We start from the raw sequence: 20,750 nt of genomic DNA on the forward strand, positions 1-20,750 counted from the left end.
GATGTAAAACAGGGGCTTGCAGAACTGGAAAGATGTCCTTATCCCCCATAGGGGACGAAACACTCTCTAAACAGGAGGACTCACATGTACACACTTATTTATCACTTAACTTACAGTAGGGGGAGATCGGAGTCAAATATAACCCATTTAGTTGCAGCTACCATACAAGATTTTATCTTGGCTATGTTGTCAAAGGACACCAGTTTCATGTAACAGCATGACTGAACTGAAAAATCATTAACTCTTTAAAATGCATAGATGCATGCAAATTATTAAACAAAGCTCTGATCACAAACTGTCTTACCGTTCCGGCAGTATCCAGAATTTCCAACATACACTGCTGTCCATCCACCTCCACTTGCTGCAGAGACAAAAGACACGACAGAAAATCTGGCATCAAAAAACAACCTTTATGGGGGATTATTACACACAAAGACTATAGCACACCATTTTCCCTTCATTTTTGTGACATCATTTAAATATCAAGATAGTTATCTTCTTTTTTCATTTTTTTTAGCTGATCTGATTTTAATCTAAAGTAATTATGAAAAATAAATAAAAATAATGGTTCTCCAATTTGTAAACAGTGGGAGCCAGTATTTGGACACATAAGCAGCATTTAAAAATGTAAATAAATATATAAATAAATTAGATTCTTTGAAGAATGTGTGGGTTTCAAATTGTAAAACAATATTAAATAGTTAATAATTTTCTAATTCAAGACAAAAGTCACTTTCTGGTTGAGAAACCTGTTCAAAGTTTTGTAGGTTTGTAGTTGAACCGACTTCACATATGGTTTTAATCATTTATAAACACTGTGTTGCTATTTTATCATTGAATGTAATAAAATTACATTCAATATTAAATGCAACTTAAGGATTTAAAAATGATTAAATATATTTAGTGTCTCCGTATACACAAGGAATAAAATCTGCACTAGTAAAATGTGGTACTGTACGTCAACACCGGTAAGCCTCGGCTACAGGAAGTGCCCATGGGACAGCAGTGTAAGCAACAGTGAGGAAGGGAGGTGCTGGTCAAGATGGGACTTCCTTTTACTGTTTGAGTGTAGGTTCATTTTTAGACACAACCTTTGTGTCTCAAAGTCTTGGACAGAGGCCATTAAAATATAAACCTCATCGAACACAGCAGTCTGAGCGCAGGGGCGATGACGCATCCCACAAACACACACACACCGTTTCTTTGACGTGTGTATCTAGGGCGGGACGGGGAACATACTACATCCTGTAGAAATGTGTGAACTGATAAAAGATTTTGTCATGATATACTCGCATTGCAATTGGAAAAAATCTGATATAAGCAGACATTTTTATTATAGTCAGCAAACAGTCACAGATGGGCATTTCCAGTTCTTTGATTATAGACCGCTTTATTGATTGCAATGCGAGCTATTCAGTTTTCACGCAAAGCGCTGCACCATTTGGATCTGGTGTAACTGTAGGTTGTTTAACAATTTGGGACATAAATATAGAATATATTTTGTGTATATTGGTCATTATACATTTGTGGCTGATCCAATGACATGACATTTGTCTTTTGTTGTTAACTCAAGTGTCAATTTAAAATGGAAACCTTCAGGTATGACCACATTTGCCAACGTTCAGCAAATTTTTGTGGGTGAAACAGTAATTTCCCACGTGGATTCCTACTGAAATGAATTTTTTCACCCCAAAAAATTAAGGGATTTCATGCGAAAGATTTCAGGGTGAAAGATTTTCCCACATAGGTTTTGCAGTTGACAATGACTTTATAGTAATGTAACTATGTAACTATTATTACTTTTCTAGTTTTCAGCTGTCATTTTCAAACACGTCAGGGTTAATCTTGCAGAAGTACTCAACACTGTTTACTGTCAAAACTCTTCATCACTTGAATTAAGATTATAATAATTTCATTTAAACATTGGATGTATAGCAAATTTGAGATGTCCAATCATAGTCTTAATTACTACTTAATTACACACTGTGTGTGTGTGTGTGTGTGTGTCCGTGTTCATGGGCCAAAAAACCAGTCTTAAGTGTCAGTTTTCCCGAAATTGAGATTTATACGTCAACTAAAATCTGAATACATACGCCTCCATTGATGTATGTTCGAAGTTGTCCAATTTAATTCTTAGCAATGGATATAACTGATAAAAAAATTAAGTTTTGATATATACGGTAGGAAATTTACAAAATATCTTCATGGAACATGATCTTTACTTAATATCCGAATGATTTTTGGCATAAAAGAAAAATCTATAATTTTGACCCATACAATGTTATTTTGGCTATTACTAAAAATATACCCCAGTGACTTAAGACTGGTTTTGTGCTCCAGGGTCACATATATGGTATTTAATTAACTCGATTATAAAAGTAGTATGGCTTACTTCATGGTTCCTACAAAAAAAGAAAAAAAAAAAAAAAAAAAAAAGAAATATAGACTAACTATATTTGGATAAGGCCATTCTATGTGTTACTGTACAGAATGTGCTGGCCTAGGAAAAAGGTAAGAAAACAAATTTTGAAAGTCTGAACAATTTTGAAGAAAACAATTTTGAGTCTGGAAAACATTAGAAAGACATTGGTTTGACAACCTATGCACAATAAAAATGATGCAGAACTTGCCTTTCTGTACGAGTCTTCTATTGTGGGGTCATACTTTTCCACAAAGATCCCTTGGACAAACTGAACAGTCTGGAGAGCGAGAGAGAAGGAAGACAAAGAGAAAAAGACATGTCCATTAAATGTTACGATACTCAAACATGAACATGTTGACAGTGCAAAATGACTTTCACTTCCAGTAGCTGACGGGGAATTCCATTTTAATCCTAGACCTAGAGATTTTTGCGTCTGCTTATTGCACAAACAAGCCACTGCGTGTCATTAATGCTCTCTTTGCTCTGAAACCACATAGGTGCTCATATGAAAAGGCCAATGGCCACTTCACATAGAAAGAGACCAGAGCGAAACCTGCACTCTCTGGTCAAGGATCAGAACACATTCCGATGTTGCTGGGATACAAGTTACCTAGCAATTAACTACCACCGTAAATATAGAACGATTTATGGATGGAAGTAAATTGCAGGGGGTTGAAGAACAATCGTGTTGAAACAAAAAAGAGTGAATTAAAGGCGATCGGCTCTTCAGTGACTTCACAGGAAGTGCAGGGGTGGCAGAGAATATGAAAACCATGTGACGCTGCCCACAGGTGCGGGGGCTTCAGGGCCTCCATAGCTCGGGTGACCTTTGATCATCCTTTTTGATTTGCACTTCACCAGCCTAGATTAATGAGAGCTCCGTTTGGACAGGCATAAACAACAGAAAACCATTAAGATGCTGATCAACTGTGGGAGGAAGAAAACGGCCTGATGGGAGGGAGAGGAAGAAAGAAACTGAGCAAAGACAGGTGATGTCAGTAACGAGGTACGAGGGATCTCATTGTATGAGCGCTTTGTCCTGGTGAACGAGAGATCATTTGTTTACCTAAAGCCTTAGTGTGGATAAAAAGAATCAAGAATAATAAACAAGAGCCATGATGAGTAAAGAAATCATCATGTATTTAGATTAGTGCCTGTGTGCTGTGAAATTAATGCGGTCTTCTGTAAAAATTTGTCGAGATGAGACTAGTTAATAAAAGGATAGTTCATCCATAATGCATATTCTGTGTGTCTGGATCTAATTGATTCACTGCAAAAAGTAGTAAAAAGATAAATTAATACATTGATAAATTAAAAAAAAAAGATCTGGTTGTTAAATATCATGTTGTATGTCAATGAACGATTAAATGATGGTTAAAAAGTACACACCCAAGTAAAAAATACTTTTCACATTTTAAGTAGTAGTGTAGAAAGGAAATGGTAACAATTGTCATTATAGTGCAAGCATGTGTCAGTAGTGAATGGCAGAGAGAGAGAAAGATGTCTGCATGTGGAAACACACCTTGTCCTCTTTCCTCAAGCGTATGTCACTTTTACTTAGCTATAAAGCCACAAGGAAAGTTTTTTGCAAATGGAGGACTCAATATGAGAATTCCAGTGGCAGTTATTATGATATCTCTACACAGTGAACCATCTCCTGCTATTCCCCAGTTGTCTTCCTCACACTTCATCAGCCCTATGCATCTCAAGGCTGTCGCTGGGCCACATTGTGCATGTGTGCTGGTTTCAGAAGAGATTTAGGGCATGAAGAGGTGATGTGTGCTGATGCAGCAGAGTTGAACTGATGTGTTTGAGACAGACCATATCATATGCACAAGTGTCAGCTGGCACATATGCTCTGAACGTCTTTTATCTTACAGCTCTGTTCCTTATTATTTCTGGCTGGTTTACACTAGTGCTCTAATGCACACACACATTCTGGCTCGGTTCCTTAAAGTAACTCTGAACTACGACCTTCTCCACACACACACACACACACACACAAAACGAAGGCTAAAAATAATCCATATATGGGAAGAAAGAAGTGGAAACAAGGCATGTAAATTCAAAGAAGGCCACTGATTACAATGTTCCAACAAAGAGCAGTGAGGATGTGTGAAGGAGAGGAGAGTGTCTGTGTGTTTGTGTGCGTGCGTGCGTGCGTGCGCATTGCTCTGCTCTCAGCGATTAGATCAAATGCACACGCTCAGAATGCTGCACGCTCAGAATGCTGATATCCCAGCAGCCACTTCAAGTGAAAGGAACAAATATTGTGGAGATGATAAGTATCAAATGATTAGTAAAGGTCATGCTTATATATATAAAAAAATTATTCTGTTACAATTAATAAACAGAAAGGGCTTGTTATTGCATTACACTATTAATTTGGGTATTCTTAAGTCCTTGAAATAGTACAGGACATTTTATTATCTTGCAAAAAAAGAGGGTAGTTATATAACACATTAATATATATATATGTAAACACATATATAGCATGTAAGAAAAATGACATTTAATACTATTGTGACTGCATTTTGTTTATTAAACTTATTTATTTATTTATTATTATTATTATTACTACAAAGAAAACAATCCTTTTACACAGTCACAGTCCAAGGAAATAGTAAGAAATATTACCTGGAAATATTTACTGTGTCTTAAATCACTTCCTAGTCACCTTTAGAGTAATATTAGATAAACATAACATTAGGGACAGTCTGAATTTAATTCTGATCTATTTGTAAAAAATGTTGTTAAAATAATTGTTAAATACAGTACCATCCAGTAAGATTTTGTAGCTGTTCTTTTTTTAAGTGACTTTCACTCATTTATTTGATCAAAAAGTAAAAAGAGACATATTGTGAAATATTATTACAATTTTAAAAAAAATTCTATTTTAATATATTTTAAAATGGAATCAATTCATGTGATGTCAAAACTGAATTTTCAGCATCGTTACTCCAGTCTTCGGTAATAAATGATCCTTCAGAAACCATTCTGATTTTTTGCTCAAAATGTCTTCTAATTATCAATGTTAAAAAGGATTTTTTAACACTTAAGCACTTTTATATAAACCTTTTTGTAGGATTATGATTATCAAAATAACTTTTTTGCATTGATCAATTTAATGCATCCTTGATGGATTTTTTATTTATTTTTATTAATCTTACCAATCTCAAACTTTTGAACATTACTGTACCTTAAGTTGGCACGTTAAGTCTAATAGCCCAGAAAAATAATTTCGTAAAATATTTTTCTTTCTCTCTAATGATCCACAGAGCGCCCAGCACTTGCTTGCAGCTCCCTGAACTCAGTTTGAAAACCTCGTCTGAGATTCGAGAGCTATGTTGGAAGGTGAAAGGTGGCTTTGGTTTATAGGTTATTGATGAGCAACAACACATTAGCATGTGCGGCCTCACTCAGGCACACAGAAGTCAGCAGCACTGTGGGCATAGAAGTAGATCCGCTCCTCACTGCAGGCAGATGGGCTCTCTGTGTTAGATCTGGCAATCCATCATTACAGCTCAAGCTGACCCTGTTGATCCTGTCCGACTCCGTTCTCCCCCAGACTACCACAACTCATCTGACAGATAAACTAATAGGGTGTTGCCTGGTGATGCAACAGTTCCTCAAAACAGCCAGATCGAGTCAATGTTTAAGAACAACCCAACTCGTTTTTATTTTAAATTACTGAAATGAAGGGTGAAGCACAAGCATGAACACACAAACTCTAGACCACAAAAAAAAAAAAAAAAAAAATTATTATATATATATATATATATATATATATATATATATATATATATATATATATATATATATATATACACACACACACACACACACACACACACACACACACACACACACACACACACAGTACAGACCAAAAGTTTGGACACACCTTCTCATTCAAAGAGTTTTCTTTATTTTCATGACTATGAAGGAGTCACACTGAAGGCATCAAGGGCTATTTGACCAAGAAGGAGAGTGATGGGGTGCTGCTCCAGATGACCTGGCCTCCACAGTCACCGGACCTGAACCCAATCGAGATGGTTTAGGGGTGAGCTGGACCGCAGATAGAAGGCAAAAGGGCCAACAAGTGCTAAGCATCTCTCGGGGAACTCCTTCAAGACTGTTGGAAGACCATTTCAGGTGACTACCTCTTGAAGCTCATCAAGAGAATGCCAAGAGTGTGCAAAGCAGTAATCAAAGCAAAAGGTGGCTACTTTGAAGAACCTAGAATATGACATTTTCAGTTGTTTCACACTTTTTTGTTATGTATATAATTCCATATATAATTCCATATATAATTCCACATGTGTTAATTCATAGTTTTGATGCCTTCAGTGTGAATCTACAATTTTCATAGTCATGAAAATAAAGCAAATTCTTTGAATGAGAAGGTGTGTCCAAACTTTTGGTCTGTACTGTATATATATATCAAGTATATAAGTAGTATATAGTTGTCACGGTTCGTGAACGCACCGTCTCCAGCTGTAGTCTGGTTATGTCATGTTGATTGGTTCATGTGGGTGTGGCCACTGATCGCCTGATCAGCGGCAGGTGCATCTCATCCCCACCGCCTTTATAACGCCCTGTCTTTCGTCTCTTGTTTGTCAGATCGTTGTTTGAGGTCCTCCGTGTTAGATGTCTGGTTCTCGTGTTCCTGTCCTGCTTTGTCTCCTGTTTTGGTTTGCCCTGGATTGTTCCCTTCGTACACGGATTATCATCACCTCTATCGGATCTACCACCACCGTCATCTGTACCAGCGCACTCAACGCACCTACTCACCAGTCTGTGCTGCCATCCAGATTCCTGCGTCACTCTCCGACCCTCCATCAGCACGTCATTTACAATAAACACTGTTTACTTGCTTTTGCCTCCTGTCTCACTTACCTAGCGTCACAGAACGATCTGACCTACAACATGGAGGCAGCGAGTAACCAACCTTCATCTCTCGAAGCTTTCCTCAGCGCCAGTGTTCGGAGGATGGACTCCCAGGAGCGGACTCTTAACGACACTGGTCGCGCGGTCCAGGCTTTAGTGACGCAGGTGTCCGAGCTCACCCAACAGTTCCAGCTTTTACGAGCCCCCACTGCGCCACTCACACCGCCTGTTCCACCAGCACCATCGGAGGCCCCCTCCCAGCCGGAACCACGCCTCCCGATTCCGGAGGCTTACTCAGGTGAACCCGATTATTGTAGAGCGTTCCTTAACCGGTGTGATATGCATTTTGCCCTCCAGCCTAGGACGTTCGCCACTGAGAGGGCCAAGGTGGCGTTCGTCCTGACCCTGCTCTCTGGGAGGGCGGCACTGTGGGGAACAGCGGTGTGGGAGAACCAGGACCCATGCTGCGCCTCGTTCCAGGCCCTCTCCGTCGAGATGAGACGGGTCTTTGATCGGGCCGCCGCAGGACGGGAGGCGGCCAGGAGGCTGGCGGAGCTGCGCCAGCACGAAAGATCCGTCTCGGACTACTCCATCGAGTTCCGGACACTGGCGGCGGAGTGCCATTGGAACGAGGAGGCGCAGTGGGACATGTTCCTGCATGGGCTGGCTGACCGCGTCCAGAGGGAGATCTACGCCCTGGACCTTCCCCCGTCGTTCAATGGGCTCATTGAGCTGGCCCTTCGGGTCGACGCACGTCTGGCACGGATGGAGAGGAGGGGGCTAATCAACACCCCATCCAGGGGACCGGCAGACGTGCGGTTCAGCGGCGGGGACGTGGCCAGCCCCGTCTACGATCACGAGCCCATGCAGGTAGGGCGAGCTCGGCTTTCCCGGGAGGAGAAGGAGAGGCGGAGGTCCCTGGGCCTTTGCCTTTACTGCGGGGGAGCCGGACACCAAGCCCACGCCTGTCCGGTAAAAGGCCAGGCCCGGTAGTACGTATGAGGCTACTATCGGGTGGGATCTCCGCCGAGAAGACCTCATCATCATCATCATCACCATCATCTTCCACGCTCCTCCCGGTATGGCTGCGGTGGTCAGCACAGACACATCACTGTCAGGCACTACTGGATTCCGGGGCAGAAGGTAACTTCATGGACAGCACATTAGCTCACAAGCTCCACATCCCCCTCAAACCCCTTCCGCACCACATCACGGTGCACGCCCTCACTGGCCAGCAACTTCCTACCATATCATACATCACTGAGGACATCACACTCATCACGTCTGGCAATCACTCCGAAACCATCTCCTTTCACATCCTTGACTCTCCCCTGGCACCCATTGTCCTCGGACACCCTTGGCTCCTCCTCCATAACCCTAGCATTGACTGGCTCTCTAACTCTGTTTTGTCTTGGTCCAAAAGATGTCATGAGTCTTGTCTAGTGTCTGCCTGTCCGTCTGTGTCTGTGTCTGTGTTGCAGGAGGAGGCGGTGGATTTGTCTAACGTGCCCGCTGAGTACCTCCATCTGAAGGAAGTGTTCAGTAAGTCTCGGGCTGCTTCTCTTCCTCCGCATCGTCCTTACGACTGTGCCATAGATTTACTGTCAGGTAAGTCTCCGCCTAAGGGCAAACTCTATTCACTTTCGGTTCCAGAGAGGGAGGCTATGGAGAAATATATTTCTGATTCTCTAGCTTCTAAATTCATCCGCCCTTCCTCTTCTCCTGCGGGGGCGGGGTTCTTTTTTGTGGGAAAGAAGGACGGGTCTCTGCGACCTTGTATTGATTACCGGGGACTGAACAACATCACGGTAAAGAATACTTATCCTTTGCCGTTGATGTCTTCGGCCTTCGAGAGGTTGCAGGGAGCGTCAATTTTCACAAAACTGGACTTACGCAATGCGTATCATTTGGTTCGGATCAGGGAGGGGGATGAATGGAAGACCGCTTTTAACACCCCCAGAGGGCACTTTGAATACTTGGTTATGCCGTTTGGGCTCTCCAACTCCCCAGCGGTCTTCCAGGCACTTGTTAACGACGTGCTGCGAGATATGATCGATCAGTTCATTTATGTCTACCTGGACGACATATTGATTTTTTCTTCTTCTCTCCAGGAACATGTGCAGCACGTCCAACGAGTGCTTCAGAGGTTGCTAGAGAATGGGCTTTTTGTCAAGGCGGAGAAATGCGAATTTCATGCACAGTCAATTCCATTTTTGGGGTATATCGTGTCGACTGAGGGAATACGCATGGATCCCGAGAAAGTTAAGGCTGTGGTAGAATGGCCAAGCCCAGATTCCCGTAAGGCCCTACAGAGGTTTCTGGGGTTCGCTAACTTCTACCGGCGTTTTATTCGCAACTTCAGTCAACTAGCCGCACCTCTGACCGCCTTGACCTCCGCCAAGACGGCGTTCAGGTGGTCGGACACAGCTGAGGCTGTGTTCGCCAAACTGAAGAGCCGTTTCAGCTCAGCCCCTATTCTGATTACCCCGGACCCTACGCGTCAGTTCGTGGTGGAGGTCGACGCATCAGAGGTGGGGGTAGGAGCGGTGTTATCTCAACGTTCTCCCTTAGACGACAAGGTCCATCCTTGCGCGTATTTTTCATATCGTTTATCTCCGGCAGAACGAAATTATGATATTGGTAACCGAGAATTGTTGGCAGTTAAGATGGCATTAGAGGAATGGCGACACTGGTTAGAGGGATCGGGGGTTCCTTTTATAGTATGGACTGACCACAAGAATTTAGAGTACATTAGCACCGCTAAGAGGTTGAACTCCAGGCAGGCTCGGTGGGCACTTTTTTTCGGACGTTTTGACTTTACGATCTCGTACCGCCCGGGTTCCAAGAATATCAAACCCGATTCTTTGTCGCGTATTTTTGACCATTCCGAACGCCCGTCCACTCCCGAGAGTATTTTTCCGAAGACATTAGTGGTCTCCACTCTCACATGGGAGATCGAATCGAAGGTCAGAACGGCCTTAGAAGGGGTAACGCCTCCGCCCGGGTGCCCACCGAACCGTTTATTTGTGCCGGAGGGATTAAGGTCCAACGTTATCCAGTGGGGACATTGCTCGAATGTAGCTTGCCATCCAGGGGTTAACCGTACTAGATTTTTAGTCAAGCAACGATTCTGGTGGCCACTTATGGCTCGCGACATTCACAGTTTTGTTTTGGCTTGCTCGGTTTGTGCCACTGGTAAGGCTTCCAATCGGCCCCCTGATGGGTTACTCCAACCGCTGCCGGTTCCTTCGAGACCCTGGTCCCACATCGCTCTAGATTTTATTACCGCCCTCCCACCCTCCCAGGGAAACACGGTGGTTTTAACCGTGGTGGACCGGTTCTCGAAGGCGGCCCATTTTATTCCCTTGCCCAAATTACCCTCAGCCAAGGAGACAGCGTTGACCGTCGTAGACCACGTCTTTCGGTTACATGGCCTCCCGATAGACGTGGTTTCCGACAGGGGACCCCAATTTGTGGCTAAATTTTGGCAAGAATTCTGTAGACTACTGGGAGCGACTGTAAGTCTGTCCTCAGGGTTTCACCCCCAGAGCAATGGGCAAACCGAGAGAGCCAACCAAGATTTGGAAAGGGTGTTGCGATGTTTGGTCTCCAAGAATCCTTCCTCCTGGAGCCAACAATTGTCTATGGTGGAGTACGCCCACAATACCTTACCAGTATCAGCTACGGGCCTATCTCCTTTTGAGTGTAGTGTAGGTTACCAGCCACCTATTTTTCCCAGTATGGAATCCGAAGTTGCGGTCCCCTCCGCTCACGCCTTCGTCCAGAGGTGCCACCGCACTTGGACCAGAGCCCGTGAGACTCTACTCCAAGCGGGGGCGCGCACCAAGGCCAAGGCCGATCGCCACCGGTCTAGGCCTCCCGTATACGTCGTGGGTCAAAGGGTGTGGCTTTCAACCAAGAATATTCCTCTCCGTTCCGTATCTAATAAATTGGCTCCCAAATTTATTGGCCCGTTTACTGTCACCAAAATCATTAGTCCGGTGGCAGTCCGCCTTAAACTCCCTCCTACGTACAGGAGAATTCATCCCGCCTTTCATGTGTCCAAAATTAAGCCCGTATTTCATTCTCCCATTAATCCGCCTACCCCGGTTCCTCCCCCGCCGCGTCTCGTAGATGGGGAGACCACCTATTTGGTAAATCGCATTCTGGACTCTAGAAGGAGGGGACGCGGATTTCAGTACTTGGTGGACTGGGAGGGTTACGGTCCGGAGGAGAGAAGTTGGGTACCTGCCAGGGACATCCTGGATCACTCCCTTATCGATGATTACAATCGACAGGTAAGAGATTCTGGGGACGCCAGGAGGCGTCCTTAGGAGGAGGGGTACTGTCACGGTTCGTGAACGCACCGTCTCCAGCTGTAGTCTGGTTATGTCATGTTGATTGGTTCATGTGGGTGTGGCCACTGATCGCCTGATCAGCGGCAGGTGCATCTCATCCCCACCGCCTTTATAACGCCCTGTCTTTCGTCTCTTGTTTGTCAGATCGTTGTTTGAGGTCCTCCGTGTTAGATGTCTGGTTCTCGTGTTCCTGTCCTGCTTTGTCTCCTGTTTTGGTTTGCCCTGGATTGTTCCCTTCGTACACGGATTATCATCACCTCTATCGGATCTACCACCACCGTCATCTGTACCAGCGCACTCAACGCACCTACTCACCAGTCTGTGCTGCCATCCAGATTCCTGCGTCACTCTCCGACCCTCCATCAGCACGTCATTTACAATAAACACTGTTTACTTGCTTTTGCCTCCTGTCTCACTTACCTAGCATCACAATAGTAGTATGTTGCTTTCGTCAACGAAAATTGTGAGTAAATATCATCGTCAATGAACCTTTATCATGTGACGAAAACGAGACGCAACGTAAATGTTGGTCATGTGATGCTGACTTTACAATTAAATGTATAATGCAATATTGTTGACGAATAAAAACGAGACTTAATCTAATTTACAAAATAAAAACAATGCTAAAATGTCTCTTCATTTATGTTGACCAAAACGAGATGAAACAAAATGTTATAACCTTATTTTGTCTCATTTAGTTGTGTTATTATTATTATTTTGCAGTATTTCTGTGTCTCACTTCAGGGGCTGCATCAGGTCGCACTGCGCAGACGCAACCGACGTCTCTTCCTCAAGCCCTGCATTTAGTAGATGACCACAAAAAAAGTTAAGTCTGACGCAGAGAAAGGAACCGATGTGTGTACTTCTAACATGTTTGGTTGGTAAAACAAATGTTGCAAATTCAAATCAGAGTGTCTTCCGTGTCTGGAATGGATGTATTCTTGAGTCTATAAGGTAACAATAATATAATAAAATAACCTTGTTTGAAATGGGTTTGGCTAAAAGAAAATGTAATTTTCGTCTATTCTATGAGGTACTTGTACTATATTGACTGGGTTAAATAGAATTGCATTATTAAAAAGAGATTAAAGTACAAATTTCATTGACTAAAACTAGACTAAAATGTCATCAGTTTTCGTCGACTAAAACTAGACGAAAATAGTCATGTATAATTCTGACTAAAATAAGACTAAAATGCTCAGACTTTTAGTTAACAAACTTGATTAGACAAAAAAAAAAAAAAAAAAAAAGTATGATTGTGAGAAACTAATAAAAACTAAAATGAGTTTAGTTTTTTTTTGTCACACTAAGACTAGACTAAAATTAAAACAGGCCACAAAAAACAACACTAATGTCAACCCTATTACTTACCATATAGCTACTAACAACTGACCACAGAGTGGTTTCTTCCTGTAACTGTAAATCGAGCCATACGCACAAGTGCTGAGCTAAATCACACTAATGGCTGCATATTTACATTGCAGAACTGTTCAAAAGCGCACAAGCCAACAAAGAATTGTTCTGGAAGTAAATTTCATATTTAAATGTCCATTCATTTGAAAATCAAAAATACAAAAAAATTCAAAAACTATTTTATAATGCAAGAGTCAAGTTCTTAAATATTCTTTCTATCCATGTTAGTTCATATACTATACCACTTATAATATTTAATTAACACTTTAGGAAGCCTGCATTAAATTGATCAAACGTAAAGACATCTGTAATTTCCCAAAAGATTTCCACTTCAAATAAATAATATATTCTTTTGAACTTTATATTTATCCACCAATTCTGAAAAAAAAAAAAAATGCATTAAAGTTTCCACAAAAATATTAAGCAGCACCACAGTTTTTAAAATTGAAAATATGTAATAATAATAATAAAAAACCATTAAAGAGACCAACTGATTTTAACACAAGTTACCGTTATTTACAAGACAACTAGCTCATTCATTCCTGTAAATCCTGTATTTGTCTTTTCGGCAGATTTGCAAGGCTACTGGGCCATTGATACAGTCTATACAGCTCCATTACTGGACAGCAGACTGACCCACACAGTATGATCGGATTTTACAGACCTGTCTCATTCCCCGTCTGCATGAAGCAGGACAGGAGCTTGATGTGAATGCATTTACAACATGATTAACTCTGCATGGCCATTTCATCCAGACCCATCCACAGTGCTCCAATTAGAGTTAATGGACAATAAAAGTCTATGTGCTTTATGCTGAAAGAGGTCTGAGAGGGACGAGGATTGGGGCGGACTGTTCTCACACCCAGTGGCACACATACAGCCAATGGGTTCTTTGTTGAGCCCTGAGGTGAGTGGGTCTTGCCATTGTGGCTGCTCTCCAATGGGTGAGCCATTTGAGTTCATTTGGATGGAACAAACTAGGTCAAAGTGGTGTCAGCAGGACGTACGGTATTACATGGAGTACTAGCGTGCTAACGAGCTACGGAAGCAAACAGTGCCTTCAGTGATAAGAGATAATTCATGAGGAAACTGCTCTGTTTTTAAACTTCAGGGGAAATGTGGAAATTTAAAGCTAATGGCATGCAGCAGAAAGTTTCCACAGGGTTTTGTCGTTCTGACCCACTGAATTTTAGAAGAGCTGCCGAACTACTTGTGGTTTTGCAATGCTATCTGACATATATTATGCTGACTGAATAGCAAATGCCAACACACTGAGGTAACAGTCATTTCAATGTATCCGTGACTCCAATATATGTGATGTTTGAGTGGTTCAGAAAGGGCACCGCAATGGACCACAGGCCAGTTTGGTTCTCACAACTTTTATCGACCTGATTGAGGACAGATTTTCTCCAGAGACGCTAAAGTGCTGGACAGAGCTGCGCAGAAGCTCTTTCAGATGGGGAAACCAGCTTCTCTACAGTGAGACGATGTATGTTTTTTTCCCTCGAAATACAGTGTAATTTGTTATATATGTTGAGAGGGATTCCTAAAATGGACGTGGCATAAAGGGCAAGACAAATTCATACTGTTTAAAGTGATGTTAGGGTCGTAAAGTAGATATTTCGAAGAATGTTTTAATTGTTACAATAATAATAAATAGGTCCAAAACAATGCTGGACCCCAATGAATTTGTGTGAGGAAAGAAAAAAACAAACAAACACCAAGCCATTATTTCTATGAATCTATGAAAGTTTTTATGTTTGAAATGATCATCGAATTGTCAGGTGGACTATTCTTTAAATGTCTAGTATTTAAATGTCCTAGATTTTTCACTACTCCACTAGGGGTGCTCCGGCACCGATCGGCCGATCGTTAATGCGCATCTCGTCAGTAAAGCCGGTTCTCTATTCAGTGGTAAATTCCATCAGGTGCGTGATTTCACATAGAGCAGCTGTTACTACACAGAGCCGTTGTTAATTGAGAAGATGCGCAAATAAACGCTGAAGAAATTGCTGAAAAAAAAAAGTTGTTAGTTCTTTGCGCACAGAAAGCATTCTCGTAGCTTCATAAAATTAAGGTTTAACCACTGATGTCACATGGACTATTTTAATGATTACCTTACTATCCTTTTAGGCCTTGAACGTCTCAGTTGTATTGCTGTCTATGGAGGGTCAAAAAAGCTCTCGAATTTTATTAGCAATATCTTAATGTGTTCAAATGATGAACGAAGGTCTTACGGGTTTGGAACGACATGAGGATAAGTAATTATAGAATTCTCAATTTAGGGTAAACTATCCCTTTAATATTGTGACACCCCTAGACTGAATCACTTGAATTTGAGATGCTTGTTGATGGATTGGTATCACTTGTCCATCACAAGGAAAAACATCAGCAAGCACCACTTATAATATTTGTGGTCTAGAACTAGACTGTAAGATGCTTACGAAAGAAACTATTGTGAAAATTGTTGTGTTTATGTAGAAAAGAAAAGAGTATGAAAGAGAGATAAAGGAAGGGGGCAGGGATGTTTGGCAGCCACTTACCAGCGCAGACTTGCCGACACCTCCTGATCCGAGGACTACTAACTTGTATTCACGCATTGTGCGGTGTGTCGGTTAACTACCTGTAGAAGAAACAAGAGGAAAAAAACAAGGTAAGCCTTCAGAATTTCATACAAGTAGCCAGTTCATACTAGTCAGCTGACTTTAAACTTTGAACACAAAAATTTAATGAAAAGTACAACGTAGCACTTCAAGCAGTCACAGAGCTGCAGTCAATCAAGCAACAAAAGGGATTTAGACCTGTGGTCGGCCCTCAAGTTCAGAGCTAATAGAAGGCCGCCAGCGTGAAATTGCTATAAAGCTGACTTGAACTGCACCCGCAAGACTCCTGCCCACTCATTAATTAGAATGTAAAGTTTCCTTTGACTTCACAACTGTGTGTCAACTTCAGCTTTTGCATCTCAAAAAGATCATCAACCATCTGACACGTAGTAGTGCGTTGCCCCTAAAGGTGTTTGGTTTGAGGTCATGTAGCTGTGCACTCATGCCATTTCCTTCTTTGCAGGAAGAGAGTGGAACAAGAGCTGTGTGGTGGGGTTGACATAGATCTTAGATAAATGACACATCATGCACACACATACACACACAGACAGATCTGAACTGCTCCACACCCTGTCTCTTGGGTATTTCTGTCTCTCTCACTCTTCATGTAAGACTTAGAGTAATAAAATTACTTCCAGACAGACACAGTATATGAATGTGTAGTGGCTTGGGTCAGAAAAGCACTTTGTGTGCATAAAAAGTTATGAATGCATGGTCCATGCACTGCAAGTGTACTTTGTAAAACTTTACGTGAACTCAACGTAGGGGAGGTAATAAACCAAACTAAGCCATAAAAATTCATTAGTTGATTCCCCCCCAAACACTTTCAACATCAAAACACTTTGTTGTTTGAAATTGCCAGACATAGCAACAACCAATGGCATCGCTTTGGGGCAGAGTTATCTGTGTGACCAACCAATGAAAATTTTGACTGAATGAAAACACCGTTTTGAAAATTAGTTTGAAAATATTTGTGTGTGTGTGTGTGTGTGTGTGTGTGTGATTTTGATTGGTGAAGCTATTAGTGAAACACACTTCAGCTTTAAACCAGATGTCTTATCCACATAGCTAGCTATTAACCAGTTTATAACTAGTTTGAACTAGTTTGCATGTGAACCCTTTTTTGATCTGAAAGAAAAAATATAAACTAATTAAGTAAATATATAAAACCATAAACTATTCAGACTTAAGAAGTTTATGAAAACATTCACTATAGTGCCACTTGTGGCAACTGGCAACAGTAAGAAAGCAACATATTGTGTACTTGGATTACATAAAGTCCAAGTACATCAACTCAGTCCAAGTCAGACACATTTCGGAAACCCAACAGTGCACAAAATCGAGTCTGCATTTTCAGGTTCATCTGACCTCTTTAGGTTTTTAGTGGTTGTTCACATAAGACCCATGCAACCAAAAATAGATGATCATCAAGATTTTGTATTAATCTTTCCCTTTAATTTCCCTCATTCCACCCAGGTTTGAGACCACAGAGCAATGAGTTTACAGGGGAAAACTGGAGGCTCATATCAGATCCAACACGTTGGATTTTAGTGGGCATGTGGGCTGAATCTGGAGCCAGACTGACTGTGTGACCACACTCCGATAGAAGAGATTACTACTAACTCGCATCTAATGCAATAGACACAAGGGTATCTGAGACTGAGAACTGCCCCAGCCCAATGCACTCCCTCTCAGCAACAGATCAGTGCCAGCAGCTCAGTGCTAAAAAACAAATCCTCCGCTGTCATCGAACGCTCTGCTTTCCATTTACATTGGCAAAGTACAGAGGGAATGGGAGACGGAGCAGGAGGGAGAGAAGAAATGTGTGGAAAACATAAAATGAGTGAGAAATGTGAGGGTGACAGAATAAGACCCTCTGGCAAATGAAAATACGGCGTATAAATGGAAAACATCTTTTAAACGGACATTTCAGGGTACGATGTGTCAGTCGAGAGTGTATTTAGCGCAGATGTGCGAAAGCAAATATAAAAGTGAATGTACCCTCTGAAGACCTAACCCTCCTTCACATATGGTTCAAATACACTATTAGTGACTCCCACAGTTGGTAGCCGAAATAAGACCAACAAAGCCGTGAAGTAGTTGTTTGTTTGGGTTAAAATGACTGCATCTATCTCAACAATAGACTGAATTAGTCTATTTGGAACAGAAATGCACATTTTGTCAGGGAAAAGTCCGATTAGATCTTCACGTATGCACTCCACATATGCTTTTGGTTGTCATTGAAGTCCTTAGGCAGCAGGGATTTACAGGCTTACATCACAGAAGCAGGGGAATCTTGGTTCGTGGGAAGGAGACATCGCTGTGAAATGATCTTTATTGCAGCATTCTGGATTGGTAAAAGGTGTGAGGGACTGAATGTGTGTATGTCTGCAGAAATATCCGATTTCGTTACAAACACGAGAAGACTCAATATAGTTTTCTTGCAGCTGCTATTCTTCAATATTAACCAAGAAATTTGAAGAAGAAAAAAAGATCATTTAGTGTGTCAACAAAAGTTTTGGCCCCTTTTAACATCTGCCAGGTGGTAAAAAATGCCTCACAGTCCAGTAAGTGGTGGTAATCTGGCCATTTTCATAGCGGTTAGCAGTAACGTACATGTCTGCTACCTGCTGGACTGGAGGAAATGTTTGGTCACGTATCGTTTTCAATGTGACATAAGTAGTTCAATAATAATTTAATAAAATTTAATTCAACAATTTCTTTTCTTCCTTGTCGGTCTTCTGACACATGTTCACAAGAGTACCACAACGCATGAAATTACAGTTGAACCACTGATGTCACATGGACTATTTTAACAAAATCCTTACTACCTTTCATGGCCCTGAACATGTTAGTTGCGTTGCTCTCTATGGAGGGTCAGAAAGCTCTCGGATTTCATCAAAAATATCTTAATTTGTGTTCCGAAGATGAACTAAGGTCTTACAGGTTTGGAACAACATGAGGGTGAGTAATTAATGACAATCTTCATTTTTGTCTGAACTATCACTTTAATTAACCCTCTGGGGACGGATTGGGCGGTACCGCCCAAAATGGCATACTTTTACAAATGTGTAGTTATCTCAAAAACTATTAATGCTAGAGAGATGCGGTTTTTTTTGCCGTCTTCCTCAGATTCCACTGAAAACAGCGGTATCCAGTTTGTATATTAAACACGCTTCCCTTATTGCGCAATACCACTGCGTAAACAGGCCAATGAAAACTATTATGTTAGGCAGATTCAACACGCAACAACCAATGTAAAAACCGCTGGGAGGAATATTTTTCTAACCCAATCAGAGGAAGGTTACCATGATTTATTCTAGCCATTCAGAGGACTCTGTAGCTCGGCTGTAGCCTTGTAAAAGCTGGGCTGGACTATAGTAAAATGACCTCCAGCCAGGTGTAATCAATAACCGATTGGAGAATCAGCATGAGGTGGAGAAAGCAGAAAGCGATCGGAGTGTTACAGAGAACGATCGGAGTATTAGCGAGCACAAAGAGATAAATTCGAGAGAGATATAGCATTATTACAGAATTGTTTTATCAAAATTGCAAGCAGTAAAAGATCTAGGGCAGAACAAGCTCTGGAACAATTACTGGAAAGTGACGAGGGGAAATCTGGAGCAGACAGCTTTTACACAGATGACGAAGTATTTTACCAGGATGGGGAAGATCCATTTGAGGACTGGTATGTAACTTCAAATAACCTCTTTATCATTATAATTTATTATATCATACATCTTGAGTATGTATATGTTTTGGATTTTTAGTCAGATAGCGATTGAGGCATGAAATATTTGTTTTAGTGTACCATACTACTCTTTCCCTGTAAACTCAGTTCAAGAGTGGTGTGCAATTTGTTTCAATAGACTGACTTACTCAACTAAGTAAACTGCTCAGGTCAAGAGAGGTGAAATGTGTTTTTAGTGTACAGTGGAGTTTCATAGGGTTACATGAGTTTATAGGAGTTATTTTTTCTACATTGAATTTTGACACAAAAAAAGCTTCCAGTTTGATTGTGTATTTGCTCTGATGCAGGATGCAGACAGGACAACTCGCCGCACACCCCTACCCATTGTCCCTTGGACCCAGCAAACCCTGCACACAAGCCTGCAGATGTCAGAAAGTACTGTGAGCACTGCAAGGCAAGCAAAGTGTACAACAAGACCTCCTGGCCTTGCTTTGCTCACTGGCATGCCTAGGACTGTTTGTAAAAAAAGTTAATTATTTAATTGTTCTTTACACATTTGATTAAACAATAACATATTTCTGTCAAGCAAAGAGTTTGAAAAAAAAATTTTTTTTCAAAAACTGTTCTATATTGTGTGTTTTTCAGTAATAAATGACAAAAATCTTATTTTCGTTTTTGAAATTCTCTAGTTTATTGTACAATTTTTCACTCATACTTCCTTCATAAACATATTGCATGCATGCTTATGGTAGCTTAGGGTCTTCTGAATCCATCGATACCAAATACATGGTGGTCCATCATCATTACATATGGTTTATAAGCCGAAATGTAAAAATAGAGAAAACGGACCAAAAAGGGCTTAGTCCCAAAAATGAAAAAACGCCTAGGACTGTTTGTAAATAAAGTTAATTATTGAATTGTTCTTTACACATTTGATTGAACATTAACCCATTTCTGTCAAGCAAAGGGTTTGAAAAATATATTTTTGGGTCAAAAACTTTTCACTTTTGTTGTGTGAGGTAGGATTTTCAGTAATAAATGACAAAAATCTCATTTTTGTTTTGAAATTCTCTAGTTTATTGTACAATTTTTCACTCATACTTCCTTTATAAACATATTGCATGCATGCTTATGGTAGCTTAGGGTCTTCTGAATCCATCGATACCAAATACATGGTGGTCCATCATCATTACATATGGTTTATAAGCCGAAATGTAAAAATAGAGAAAACGGACCTAAAAGGGCTTAGTACCCTAAGGGTTAAATGATCTTCTTTTGTGTTCAATAGAGGAAAATGTGTCTTATGAGTTTGGAACAACTTGAAGGAGGGTAAAGCCCTTTCTGCACTAAAGACAATAACTATATGATGTTTA

General features: G+C 41.2%; 1 protein-coding gene across 1 annotated transcript in view; it reads right to left on the reverse strand.

Moving 5' to 3' along the window:
* Positions 1–20,750, reverse strand: part of LOC132105826 (ras-related protein Rap-1b) — a 59,774-nt gene that overhangs the window by 7,917 nt on the left and 31,107 nt on the right. Inside the window, exons 2-4 of the mRNA XM_059511251.1 lie at positions 15,627–15,706; positions 2,631–2,699; positions 305–361 (exon numbers count right to left, since the gene is read on the reverse strand). Of these exons, the coding sequence (XP_059367234.1) occupies positions 305–361; positions 2,631–2,699; positions 15,627–15,683 (183 nt within the window). The 5' untranslated portion in view covers positions 15,684–15,706. The remainder of the gene's footprint in view (positions 1–304; positions 362–2,630; positions 2,700–15,626; positions 15,707–20,750) is intronic.

The sequence above is a fragment of the Carassius carassius genome, chromosome 26, assembly GCF_963082965.1.
Source record: "Carassius carassius chromosome 26, fCarCar2.1, whole genome shotgun sequence".
Classification (NCBI taxonomy): domain Eukaryota; kingdom Metazoa; phylum Chordata; class Actinopteri; order Cypriniformes; family Cyprinidae; genus Carassius; species Carassius carassius.